A 14,131-nucleotide genomic window follows, 5' to 3' on the forward strand; every position below is an offset into this window, starting at 1 on the left:
GTCGTTAATAGTGAATAATTAAAGGGACTAAAAGTCTATTTGGTTGAATTGTTATTGTTAACCGTTGTTATTAGCTAGTAACTAGTAAATGTTAGTTGTTAACTAATTGATAATTTGTGTATGCTAAATTTATGAAAAGATGTCGTCATTAACATGTGAAAATATTAATATTGATATGTTATGAACTCTTGTTTACGTTGTAAGGTATTCGGGGGGGAAAAAAAGCAGTATTTTATTGCTGGTAGAAACAACAGCTTATTCCTTCTAAACAGGAACCAGGAACTGTGTTGTTGTTTTTAACCAAACACTTGTCTCCTGTTGCGAGAGAAGCAGCTTCCTGTTTGCAATTTCTACCTAATTTAATTATGTTACACATAATTTCAAAAGCATCTTCATCAAAATATCAGCAGCATCCTTAAAGGTACAACACAGTTCAATTGCAGAAGTCATCCAGCAGAAAAAGCAAAAAGTCAAGGAGATTTGTATGTGTCCATGAAAAGACAATACACAATACGTCCTACGTTTTATTACATGTATGTAAAAGCCAAACTCACAGAACAAGGAATCAGCCACCTATCAATAAATAAGACAGCAATACACACTTGTGAGCACGTATATAAGCATATTAAGTTGCAACAAAATGCATCAACGCATGGCAGCACCAATATCTATAGCTTTTCCGGTAAGAGCACTTCTCGACACTCACTCACATACAAATTGAAGAGACGATAATATTATATACAGAATTTGCTCTCTCTCTTACCAAGAGTGACACAAATAACAATAACAATGCAAAACTACCACTGCAGAGCAGATTGCACAAAGATACTCATTAGAGTAAGCAAACAGATCCATAGGACGGCAATACTACCGCAAGCAATACAACTTCTTCTCCTGTTCATTAATACACCCGATAAATATACTACGAATTTATGAAGTCCCGAGACAGAACAATCAAACCAACAATTTCGTCTAGGTTGATTCCATATTGTCATGTCATCGTAATATCAAATAAGCCAAACTATTTGCCAAAATAACAAAGGAATAGATGTCCAACCTAATATATAACAGAAAAAACTCCAAAAAGCTGGTAACTGTACATAATAAATAAAATTGTTGAAAAAACCAAATGTCAACTGCACCAAACGAAACGTATTCAAACAAAAAAGCCTAAAAGCCTAAGATTATAAAATGTGGGAGAATCTGAATGCACAAGCCTTACCAAATACGAAGCAATGCCAGAATCTAGCACCCGCATTAATATTGGCAACCTACAGCACTGAAAACACTACTGAAAAAGTGGATCAGAGACTCTAATTTGTTGCCTTGCATTTGCATAGCCTTCACAAAATTTTGAAAACTCAACCCAACCTCTACACCATAAAGGATGAAGTCAAACAATCATGAAGTTGAAAAGCATAGCACAGAGGAATTCCAACACATGCAAGTCAAAGAAAAAATTACCATGTCATAGCATGCCACAAAACTCCCAACTCTAAATAACTTTCTAGAATTAGAACTCGCAAGCATGTATACAGACAAATAACACAAAAAGAACAACCAGGACTTAATCCCAACTAGTTGACATCAATTTATAAATTAATAATAGATTGCATATATAATAGGAATATGACAATTATGCAACACAGGTGGATTCTATAGTTCTCTATTAATTGCACAATGTCCTCCATAGCTCTTCTGGAATGATCACGTCCACACACCCACTCACATACACAGACAGAGACAAGAGTTGATCATATCATACACACACACACAAGTACACAACTCTATCTCTATCTTAGAGTCTTACAAATACAAATCAAGAACATCCACATGATACTAATAAGAAAAATAAGGTTCTACCTGCTCAAAAATGCATAAATCATTATTTCTGTAACAAGCAGGATCACATGATGAAGATACTACCTCAAGAAGAGGAAACCAAAAAATACAGTTATAACTATGCAACCTTCTTTTCGCTTGGCCCTTGTGTATCGAGAACATCCACTGAAATGTACAAGTGAGCATCAAACCAAAGCTATAAAAATGCAAACTTCTTTTCCTTTTGCCATTGCGTATTGAAAACGTCATGCGAACTTATGATACTCGGGATACTATTTCTATTTCACAAAAGTTATAAGCCAAAGAATAAAAAATGAGCACCCAATTAACGTGCAATACATACAATACGTGAAATAACCTATATATTTATACACTACTACTGATATGCGTTGCTTCATATTTAATCAATGTGGAGGAGGACAAGGAAAAGAAAGAGGCAAAAATTAGCCAGGAAAACTACTTGTTCATCAAGTTTGGAGCTTCAAAAGCCCCCCAGTTACAAACTTATATGACCTACGAACAAATATAGAGATATTTCTTTAAATGATCAAATACACCTCAAAAAATTTCACTTGTACTCATAATTTGGCACTGGCGGCGCATCAAAACTCTCCAAAATCTCCGTCTTGCTTCCGCTACTAGCAGCGTCTTCCTTCTTCGCTCCACCAAACCAACCACCGAACCATGAACCTGACTCAGATCCACCAGTCGACGCTGCCTCTTGAAAGGTCGAGTTTTGGGGCTGCATCTGCCCTGGAAATCCAGTGAATCCAGGTCCGCCAGCCATAGCAGGAACAGAGTCATCAATCATGATCGGCATACTTTGTTGCGCACTCATCACCTTATTCAACATGATTCCAGCTCCTTCGATTAAAGCCAAAAGAACCCCACCGAAAACAGCGGAACGAGCAGATGCACCCAAACCTTGTCGCATAGCGAGAAATCCACCAGTTGCGGCGCCGGCAAATATTGAATTCCACGGATCCTCTTTCTGGCGAGCGTAGACCATCGTACAATCGAAGGCAGAAAACAGCCCACCCCAAACGGCAAAGCTTCCACCGACCCGAGGAGCATTCATTCGCACAGCTTGAGTACCACCGATAATCCGGGCACCAGCGGGAGAGTTATAGGTGCCTTTAATGAAGTGGAAGGCCGCCCCACCAACTGCTCCCATACCAAAAGCGCCGCCGATATCATCCAAAATACGATCAGGACATGGTTCACGAGACGTTTCCGGCGTCCCCATAACTATATCGGTGGAAAAGAGGGTTTGGAAATGGGAGAAAAATCAAAGAAAATGTAGTGATCTAGGTTTTAGCTTCAACTTGCGTGAAAAGAAAAATGGGAGTTGGAATTCCCGAAATTAGCCCACTTGGCAGGTCTTAATTCGAATTCAGGCTGGGTAAGGTTTAAATTTTAAAGAAGCTTTCTAAAACAAAACCATAATTAATTATAAAATTATAATTAATCATTTTATTAGAATTAATTTTTTTTAAATTAACTTTTAATATTTCATTATTTTTTACATATTACAAATAAAATACTTATATCATAATTAAAAAATTAATCTTTCATTTATAAATTTTAAACTTTATAGATAGTTAATTATAAATTATAATTTTTAAAATATATTCAAAATAATTATTTATTTAATTTTACATAATTCAAATTATTATTTATTTCAATAATTTTGACTAAGTAAATTTTCAACTCGATAAATCTCAAATCCAATACATATAAATTCACCTTAAAAATATTTCTTTTAATAATAGAAATCAAAATTATACCTAAAAATAAATCAAATGTTATATAAATTAAATTTTAAATTTCTATATTTTATATTTTATATTTTGTACTATATTAAAATACAGATAAAATAATTTATAGTACGTGTAGTTTTGTATATTAAACTAATTAATTTATGTGTTTTAAAAATAATTATACAATCCTCAAGTTTTAATTTTTTTTTTACTCTTTAATCTTTTTTTAAATTAAAAATTTTCAAAAATTAAATTTGTTTAATACTATATTTATCATGGAATTACATTTTCGATTTTTCAAAAATCATAATTTTCGAAACTTTCTCTCTAGAACTTGCACTTTCACTTTTCTAAAACAAATACTTAAATAACTTCAAAATTAAAAAGTTCATCAACTGTCAAAACTGACAGTGTCAATCTAAAGATCTCTAGTTTTGCTAACGATGAGAACCTCAATTCTCTTTTTGCAAGAAAGAAATCATAAACATCAATTTGTAAATTAGCCAAACCACATTGGTTATATTTGAAATTTATTATTTTTCTTTTTACAATTTATTTATTGATTCATTTAAAACATGTCCATATTAAAAAGTTTACATATTAACATTAATAACTAATCATAATTTTACCAACCACTGATAACTACAAGAGCAACATCTATCGACCAACAACTGAATCAAATATGTCTCAAAAAAACAACTTCAATTTGATTCCTTAAAATAAAATCCATTAACATAGTTAGATGAAGGAGTGGTTAATGGTAATCTTATTCTTATTACCTTCATGATTCATCGTAATCTTGCTCTAAATGTTCTGTCATTGATCATAAAAAACGATTAGCTATGTACGAGATGGAGACTTCCTTTCGCTTACTAGCAGCTAATTATAACTAACCAAACATTAAGAATTGAAAAGTTTCATTCTCATTCCCATTCCATGACGTATTTTTACCTGAACAAATGCCCCTTATTTTCTTTTATTCAAACCCCAATCTGTTCACGGCCCATTAGGCCCAATTGCAATAGACTTAATCCCGGAAATTGTTAGCAAGAGTTTCAGCTGCCTGCTGGACTTGGATACTTGCTGTGCTGTGGTGCTGTGCGGATATGAGATAGGTAAAGCTTATTGCTTTCAGCTTCTACTTGGCTTGATTTGTGTAGGTACTGATCTTTTTCCATTTCAAATGCTTATTTACGCCTTCAACTTCATCTCTTACCTGTAGATTTTGCACATTTAATGCACAAAATGTACTCCAATTTCGCTAAAACCCATGCATTTCCTCTGATATTTAGGGTTCCTTCAAAACCTAGAAACTTCAATCAATTCTACACTCTAAAGCCCCAATCTTTGCTATTAGGGTGTCATCTTAATCCCGTGTTTAACCCTAATTGCGTCTACTCTACAGCACTTCCACTCGAATTTCTTAGCTTTGTGAAGCCCCAAAAAATAGAAATCGGTAGAACAGGTAGAAGTGGGAGTGTATCAAGTGGATTTAGGCTTAGGAGTGTTCAACGTTGTACTGTATTAAGAGCTAGAAGTTTTTCGAGTTCATATTCCCATGGAGTTAATGAGGGGAATGGTGATGGTAAATCACTTCCTTGGTTAGGTTCTCGGAAGGTTAAAGAATCTGCGAAAAGAAAGGAGAAAGTCACTGTTGGGTCTTTATGGGAGGAATCAGCTAGAAGGTTAGATAAAAGAGCAGTGGCTGAAACTGAGTCTGAAGACTCTGCAAGTAGGTCAGAAGAGGGGGGAGATTTGAGAAGTGCTCGAGGATCTTATCGGAAGGATTCTGAGGAAACTTCTTTCCCGAAAAAGAGCTATTATACGGCGAGGAATAGAGAAAACAGAAATGGAAAGGTAGGTGGAGTGAAGAACAGGGACTATGGTAATGGGTACAAGGATAGGAATGGTAGCATTGTTGAAGAAAGAGAAGAAAGTGAAGACAGAATAGAAGAGGAATTAGATGTTGCTGATGATGATCCAAGATGGGATAAGATTAGAAACAGGTTCACAGGAATGACGGATATGAGAGGCAGGATTGAGAGACCTGAATCTCAAAGATGGAATAGGCAGGAAAATTGGGGGAGGAAGACATGGAGAGAGGCCACTGAATCATCTGTTCCAAGGATAATCGGTGAAGGAGTTTATGGGGTAGGACCTGTTTTGGCTGCATTATCAGCTGGTAGAAGAGAATTCTATGCCCTATATGTTCAAGAAGGACTGGATTTGAGTGGTAATAACAAGAAGAAGAAAGACAAGAAAGGATTCGAAAAGGTGTTGCGGATGGCTGAAAAACTCGGATTAAATGTCAAGGAAATTTCAAAACATGATCTGAATATGGTTGTCGATAACCGCCCACATCAGGGGCTTGTTCTCGATGCTTCACCGTTGGAAATGGTGAAAATAATGGAGTTGGATCCAGTTTCGGATGATGAAAAAGGTTCACTTTGGGTAGCTCTAGATGAGGTTACTGATCCACAGAACTTGGGAGCAATAATCAGGTCTGCTTACTTCTTCGGGGCATCAGGTGTGGTGCTATGCGCGAAAAATTCAGCCCCATTAAGTGGAGTAGTGAGTAAAGCAAGTGCAGGATCACTTGAACTAATGGAGCTTAGGTATTGCAAGAACATGATGCAGTTCTTAGTATCATCAGCCGAAAATGGTTGGCGTGTTGTTGGGGGTTCTATTGCTTCAAAAGCTGTTCCTTTGAATGAAGTGTTGCCTGGTAAACCGACGATACTTGTTTTGGGTAGTGAAGGCACTGGTTTGAGGCCATTAGTGGAGAGGTCATGTACCCAATTAGTTCAGATCCCTGGAAACATTCCCATGGATGTAACAGCCAGAGAGAATGATGATGACTTTGAATCGAAAGAAACAAATATGGAGCGGTCGAGTGAAGAGTTCAGATCGTTTATGGCTGTTGAGAGCTTAAATGTTAGCGTTGCAGCAGGCGTGCTTCTTCACCATTTAATAGGTACCAAACCACAATGACAGGTAAGATTAGATTTAGCACATTAACCTTGAATGAGGCAACTTCTGGAATACAAACTCATCATGTTTTCGCTTTTCGTGTTTTGTTCTCATTTTCTATATTGCTTGCTTCATCAGGAAAATCGTGGAAGTTAAGAGTTGTACATTTCTTTTAGTTAAAAATGGTTTTCATTTTCATGGATTTTGAATTCTGTTTCTCATAAAATTCATTGTTTGGAAGAATTCAATCAACTTTTTTAGAAAATAAGTTGGTTTGAAAGAATTGGAAATCATGAGATGATTCTAACTATGTAATAATTTGATTTCAAACACTGCCAAACAAGAAAAAAGGTGTTGCATTTACTGTGTTTTTTCATTGTACAGGTTTTCTTGTATTTATGTTTATGAAATTAGTTTCGAAATGGTATTTTGAAATAGAATGCAGGTAGGTAGGTAGTTTAATAGAATCGGTAGTCATTTTTGCATTCAATGACATCAGAAAATTAAAATACCATTTCCTTCTGTTAATTACATTGAAAACAGTTGTTTGTAAAGTTCTTTTTTTATGGTCTTTTTCCAGTTCGAATCCGATAAACTGTTTATACAATAAATAAGAATTACATTGATCACACTGAACATTATGGTACTTATGCAATTGTTGCTGCTGATGCAATTTATGTTGCTACTAGTGCAACTTCTCTTGCTGCTAATTCTCTTTTGAAAAATTGCTTGTAATTTCTGTTACTGCTAATGCTCTTTTGGAAATTGCTTGAAATTTCTGTTGCTGGTAATGCAATTTCTATTCAGTTACAGAACAGTTAGGCAAAGTACCAACTGGTCCCTGAACCGTGATTTCTATTCAGTCATCTCCCTCTTTTCCTCCCTCTTCTTCTTTTGAGTTGGATACACTGAACATTAGTCTATATACAATTAGGCAAAGTATCAACCGTTCCCTGAACTGTGATTTCTATTTAGTTATATGCACTGAACATTAGTCTGTATAAAGTTAGACAAAGTACTAGCTAGCCGCTGGCCGTGATTACTGTTTAGTTATCTCCCCTCTTTCCTTCCTAAATATTAGTCTATAGACCCTATTTGGTAGGAGAGAGTTTAGGTGTAAAATTAGAAGATTGGTTCACTTTTAGAGGTTTGACTAGTTAAAAGATTCTAATAGCGGTGTTTGGTAAAAAGGCGATTTGAGAAAGTGGATTACTGGGTAGAAAGATTTCAAGAGACTGCTATTTAGACCTGTCAACTAAATGTAGACGGAGCTGTGGAAGATATGGCTTCCAATTACGAAAGTAACTTTCCCATATTTAATGGGAGATTTTGTCAAATGGGATGGGCACTGCCTGAATCCTTTGCTAAAGGACAGACTGGGGTCAGTGAACGCTCTGAAAGAATCCAGAAATGATAGAGGTAGAGATCGACGAAGGTCGTGGGAGTAAGCGGACCGAAGCCTTGCATCATTGAATGCTCCTCGGAAATAAAATCATGTACTGAGTCGAAAAGAATAAGCAACACATCCAATACTCACTGAAGCTAAAGTCTTCTGGTTGTCGCCACAATGGAACATATTGTGAGTTCTATAAGAGCAAATGTCACAGTATGGAGGATTGCAAGCGACTAGTTATAGAGCTTAACAAGATGGTAGAGCAAGGGAAACTAGATAAGTTCTTGAAGAATCCAAAGAAAGCACCAGAGCAACGTGGCAGACGTCCGACCGAACATGCTCTCAAAGGGTCATTAATGTCATTGCTGGTGGAACACAAGAGGATCAATCTGTAAAGCAAAAGAGGATTTTGAAGATAGGGAAAGGTGATTCAAATCCAAGTCGGAGTTCACCTTCGGAACATTGAAAAATCTCCCCAAACAGTCTATGGTGATGCATTGGTAATAAAAATGTTGATCGAGGACTTGAAAGCCCGTCGAGTATTTGTTGATAGAGGAAGTTCGTTAAACATCATCACATGAAAAGCCTTTGAAGCTTTGCACCTTGATGGCGAACGTTTAATACCTACACTGTCCTCGCTAGATCGCCAACTTTGAAACCTAATTCCAAAGGGATTCCCATGGCCTTCTAGTCTTCTCTTTTTATAGGCTTATAAATGAGGATAGCGAGATGGCGCAATAAAGGAGTAGTTATTAATCATTATGTCATTTTAAAGTTACTCAAAGATCGAAACAACATCAGGAATTCACTCATTAATTACATCAATCAAAGAAAAAAGGCGCACCGAGTTGACATCTATAAGGGATTCAGAAGGGTAGTCGTCAAGTCAAAAAGGCGACATCATGTTTCAACTTCACGTGGTCTGTCAATATTTAACACCATTATCTCACGCTTCCATCGAGTTATCCTACCTACTTCAACTAAAGCGTGGGTGTCACGCACTAGCACATCCACACAAATACTTTAATCAAAAGGAGATTTTCATCACATGGTAAAACCGAAGGTAAACTTTGGTCGAATATGAGCTGAAGCCTCAACTAAGAGATTCATAATTCGTTCCTCGGCTATAACGAAACCGTAAAACACTTCCGTCTGTAGAGGGGAGGATATCTGATATCATACACAACTAATCATATTACATGTGGCCAAATTAGGAATTCCTTCCCTCAATGGTAACCGTCAACGCCATGTGAAGCAGTCAAGAAAGACCACATGGTCATGCACATTCTACCCGAGTCTTGCGCTTTGATTTATGGAACCGCGATTACAGTCAGTACAACCGTTTCAGTTTGAAAGCAAACCTTCATCAATGAGCAACTTCCATGTGGTCTTCATTTATAGCACATAGTGCAGTCCTCCAGGATAAAAGGTACATAATACACTTAAATGTAATATTCTTCTTGGTTATATGCTTTTTAGTTTGCAGACTTAAGCTTCAGATTGGGATGGCCAATGGTCGACCATTCCTTCATCCTTTTTCTATTTTATTTCGTTGACTCCTCCTTCATCCTTTTTCTATTTTATGCCTAAGCTCACCTCATATTATCAGATATAAAAATATTTATAATAATTTTTTTTATTATTTTTGTATGCATATTATGAACATGGTCCCCAACTGCTCAATTCTCATCAACACCATCATTAATAGCTCTATCATGTTCAACCTTTCTTTTTTTCTTTTTCTTTTTTTTTTTTTTTTGCTAACTAGGTTCTGTTTTTTTTTCTTTTGTTCTTTTTACAATGAAAGTCACATGGATTGATATGAATTTTAATATTAGAAAGAAATAAAGCTATAATTGGTATTCTTTTATAAGAAATAATTGTTACCATCTTTTCTTTTATAAATTTGTTACCATTATTTTTAGTAGTATTCTTTTCGTGTTGAGCTACAGTAAAATTGAATAATAGTTTCAAACTAGTCAAATACTCACTTATTGCCCATATGATGTAAAATTGTTCCACTAATTTTATGATTAATAGTTTAAAATATTATGTTATATAATAATTTATGTATTATTATTATTACTAATATATAAAGTATACATAATATAGTTTATTGGCAATGAATGTTTTCTTTTTATATTTCTATTATGGTATATATAATATATATTTTTTTTGGTAGGAAAGGAAAAGAAAAACAAACAAATAAAAAATCGCTCAACCCGGGATCAGCCTAGGAAAACTGACCTCCACCACATCCTCCAAGATCAAAGAAGAGATGAAGACCGGCGGAGAAGAAAAGGTAGAAAGACCCAACTAGGGCTGGGCGCGGATCCCGGAGATACTGGACCGGACCGAATATCCGAGGAAAAAACTCCGGAATTGGACTGGACCGTTGACTTTTTTTGAAGAACCGAACTGGATTGGACCGTTGACTTTTCGTCAAAGAACTGGACCGAACTGGACCGAAATTTATCCAGGACCGGACCGATAACCGAATTGGATTGGATTGGATTGGACCGAACTGAAATAATCGAAAGTTTAGCAATAATAAATTTATATTTCATACATTAACTTTATATAAAGAGAAATATTATATAATATATAGTTATATATTTTGTAAGGTTTGGTAAACTAATTACAATAATATAAATTTATAATTTATTAATAAGGTATAACATTATTATTGTTAATCCCCTTAACCATCTAAACCAATTCTACTTCTTATTAACCATTTAATTAAGTAACAAATATTAGAAGTTTTAAATATTAAAATTTTTAAACATTTTATAAAATAGAATCTCGTGCTTCTTTACCCCATTCTCTCTGCTTCGATTTTTTTCTACGGTTCTATCTCCTCCATTGCACTCCATCGCTGCTACCACCTCACACGCCGCCACCTCCACCTTGCACACCGCCACCTCCACCTTTTACCGATCTAAAGTCTGGTAAGTTTTCTAAACTCTGAACTTTTATATTTCAATTTCTAAACTCTATGTTGCGTACATTGTGTAGATTTGAAGTTTTATATGTTCTGTGTTATATTTGAAGTTTTATATGTTAGGGTATTAGATATAGTTCTTAATTAATTCACAGAAGCTTCCTCTCATGGAAAATCAATTAGGAAAATTTTCTTCACCTGGTTTTTCAGCCATGGAAAATTTTCTAGACAGCCACTCCCACCTTTCCCATCTCATCACCTCTTGTTCAATCGGGTATTATGGGGTCTTATAGCTAAGCAATAAACTTCAAACATCACCTACACTTTCTAATATAAACATCAATATAAGGGACCTATAAAGCTACAAAAAATGGAGGAAATCTTCGTGAAATTATGCATATAAGAGAAGGGAGATATCAGTCACTTGAAGAATGTTTGGCTCGTGAATACAGAATCACTCTTCGGACTATTTCTTCACAAATCTCCAATAATTTATAGTGGAAATTCATATGAACAATTGAACATGTTTTGTGTTATTTACTTTTTTTAGTCCATTTCGCAGTATGAACTGTCTTAATTTGGAACGCCTGTTTATTCTCTTGGGAAAAATTTGCATATTATGGTCTCAAATCATGTTAATTGTTTGGTGAATCATGATTGACCTTGAATCGCATTGTAATTTTGTGTTTGCCGAATTAATTTTGTGTTTATTCTGTATATGATTCTTTAAGTGAATCTTGTCGTCTTATGCTTCTATTTTATCATATCTATTGTGGTGGAAGGTTAATGTTATGCGATATCCTGCTTTATCCAAAGTTGTAAAAGATGTTTTTGCAATTCAATGCTCAACTGTGGCTTCTGAATCTATGTTTAGCACAAATGGTAAAACTTTGGATCAATTTATGAGTTTTTTTAACTCCTGCTACAACTGCGGTTTTAATTTGTTGTCAAGATTGGTTGAAAACTTCAACTCAAGCTTTCAAGCATGAAGAAGAAGTTGAAGATCTTGAAGCTATTGAAGAAGGTAATATTTACTTAGCAATTATATTTCATAGTTTTATTTTAGTTAAATGTTTATGAATACTAACTATATAAATGTTATTTAATTTGTAGAAATTAGTTCTGATCCTGAAATTGCATCATCTCTTTTATCTATATTTCAATTGGATATCTAAGGTTTTTTTGACCGAATCAAATGCACTTTGGTAAGCATATTTTTTTCCTTTTACTTTTTGCTAGTGTGTTGATTAATTTTATTGAAGTGAAAGCTAATTAATTTAACATTTGTTGATTCAATTACAAATTTTATATGTTTAGATTGATGTTTGGCTTTTACTGCCTTTGCTTTGGAAAACAAGGAATTTGTTGCGTTAAGAAGATTCAATTACAAATTGGGATGATGATTAGGGAGATTTTGCTAATGAAGTGTTGTCTTTTTTAAATTAAAGGTTGTTTGTTTTTATGGATTTGTTATTTTGTAACTTTGATTTTGTGGGTTTTTTAGCCTTGTTGTCTACCGTAACTTTTAATACTTTGATTTTATCGGGTTTTTTTAGCCTTGTTGTCTACTGTAACTTTTAATGAATGTTGTTTACTTCCTAAAAAAATATCATTTATTTCAAGTTATGTAAGATAATAAAATTTTATATTTTATTATTTTGTAAATTAAATTTTTAATTTATTTTTTAGGACTTAAACTATTAGATATTTATCCGAATCACCGAAAAATTATATTGGATTGGACCGGAACCGAATCTCCGAATCCCCGAACTGGACTGGACTGAAATTTTGGGGCAATTCAATTCTGGAGATTTATTCTTTCAATCCAATTCTGGAGATTTCATTTTATTTATCTCCGAATTTCAATCCAACACTGGAGATTCATGAATCCCCGACTTGGACCGAACTGTGCCCAGCCCTAGACCCAACAAACTAGAGTGCCCTTCCATCGCAAGACGGTCCGCAACGCGGTTCTGTTCCCTATAAATATGAGCAAACTTAATAGACTCAAAGGAGGAACCAATCCTTTTAGTGCCTTTAATAATGTTCAGGCTATTCCGGCAAACAGTTTTGCCCTCAGAAATCATTTTAACCGCTTCTTGGTTATCTGACTCAACAAGAAGCTTCTTCACCCCTAGATCCTTAGCAAGCTTCAGGCCAGATAAAATCCCCCAAAGCTCTGCAGAAAAGGAGGAACCAATACCCAAATTCTGAGAGAAGCCAGAAACCCACCTGCCACCATCGTCTCTAAGGACCTCTCCTGCGGCAATTCTCCCTTCTCTTAAACAAGAACCATCAGTGTTGAGCTTAACCACACATTCACTCGGCCTACACCAGCCTAAAAGATTGACCTCCTTCCTCTGAACATCCCTAGCTAAGGGGTCTTCAACAAAACTCTCAACCAAGGTACTAATCTTCTTAGAAAAGAACTCAAGGATATTTGGCTGAGAAACCACTCCTCCTCCAAAGATCTCCTCGTTCCGCCATCTCCAAATCTGATGGCAAACCACCACAAAAAGAAGAACACCTTGATTCCCAGGTAGAAGAATCCCATTAATTCCATCTACAAACCAATCATTTTCAGAATGGGCTAAAAAGGAAGGAAGCACATCCCTAGGGAGAATTCTCCTCCAAACCTCTATACTTTTCTCACAATCCCTGAGAGCATGGCACAAAGTCTCCGCAAACCCTATGCATCTGCCACAGGCTCCAGAATCCACCAGGTGCCTCCTTTTTCTATCTGAATTAGTAAGGAACCTATTCCTAGCCCCAAGCCACAGGAAGCTCCTAATACGGTACGACACTTTTAAGGCCCAAATCGCCTTCCACACCCAGGGGAAGAAGAATCCAAACCCTGATAGAACGCCTGAAAAGCAGATTTACACGAATAGGCCCCATTGTTTGTCAGCGCCCAACAGTAACTATCATTGTCATCAATTTGATTACTAATGTGAACACCTCTAATAGTAAGGAGAGATTCCAGACTGAGGTAGGAATCAAATTTATCCCAAATCCACTCACCCTCAGAATCCACCACATCAGCAATCGTCCAGTCCTGAACGTCCAACGGAGGCAAGGAAGTACACACCTCCAATAAAGGCTTCTTACCTATCCAAATATCTTTCCAGAAACTGATGGACCTGCCATTACCCACATTCCACCCGATCCCAGAACAAAACTCAGCAAAAACTGCACTAATGCCTTTCCAAAGAAAGGAACAATTAA

The 14,131-nt window shown here is 35.7% G+C and overlaps 2 protein-coding genes and 1 long non-coding RNA gene across 3 annotated transcripts; 2 read left to right on the forward strand and 1 right to left on the reverse strand.

The window, feature by feature from the left end:
• Positions 1-2,265: 2,265 nt before the first annotated feature.
• LOC136203294 (mitochondrial import inner membrane translocase subunit TIM17-2-like) lies at positions 2,266-3,216 on the reverse strand. The gene has a single exon (XM_065994414.1). It carries the CDS (start codon positions 3,086-3,088, stop codon positions 2,411-2,413), a length of 678 nt encoding a protein of 225 aa, XP_065850486.1. The 5' UTR covers positions 3,089-3,216; the 3' UTR covers positions 2,266-2,410.
• Positions 3,217-4,673: 1,457 nt separating this feature from the next.
• On the forward strand, positions 4,674-12,412 carry LOC136202523 (uncharacterized). The gene is made up of 5 exons (XR_010674474.1): positions 4,674-4,717; positions 9,180-9,394; positions 10,148-11,930; positions 12,020-12,111; positions 12,224-12,412. It is a non-coding gene; the product is annotated as an uncharacterized lncRNA (long non-coding RNA).
• LOC136202522 (uncharacterized) lies at positions 4,675-6,935 on the forward strand. Its single transcript, XM_065993204.1, has one exon. It carries the CDS (start codon positions 4,839-4,841, stop codon positions 6,591-6,593), a length of 1,755 nt encoding a protein of 584 aa, XP_065849276.1. The 5' UTR covers positions 4,675-4,838; the 3' UTR covers positions 6,594-6,935.
• Positions 12,413-14,131: the final 1,719 nt, after the last annotated feature.

Source organism: Euphorbia lathyris, chromosome 8 (genome assembly GCF_963576675.1).
Source record: "Euphorbia lathyris chromosome 8, ddEupLath1.1, whole genome shotgun sequence".
Lineage (NCBI taxonomy): Eukaryota > Viridiplantae > Streptophyta > Magnoliopsida > Malpighiales > Euphorbiaceae > Euphorbia > Euphorbia lathyris.

Coding starts and splice junctions, on each gene's coding strand:
- LOC136203294 (XM_065994414.1), bottom strand. CDS start 3,088: ATGGGGACGCCGGAAACGTCTCGTGAACCATGTCCTGATCGTATTTTG.
- LOC136202522 (XM_065993204.1), top strand. CDS start 4,839: ATGCACAAAATGTACTCCAATTTCGCTAAAACCCATGCATTTCCTCTG.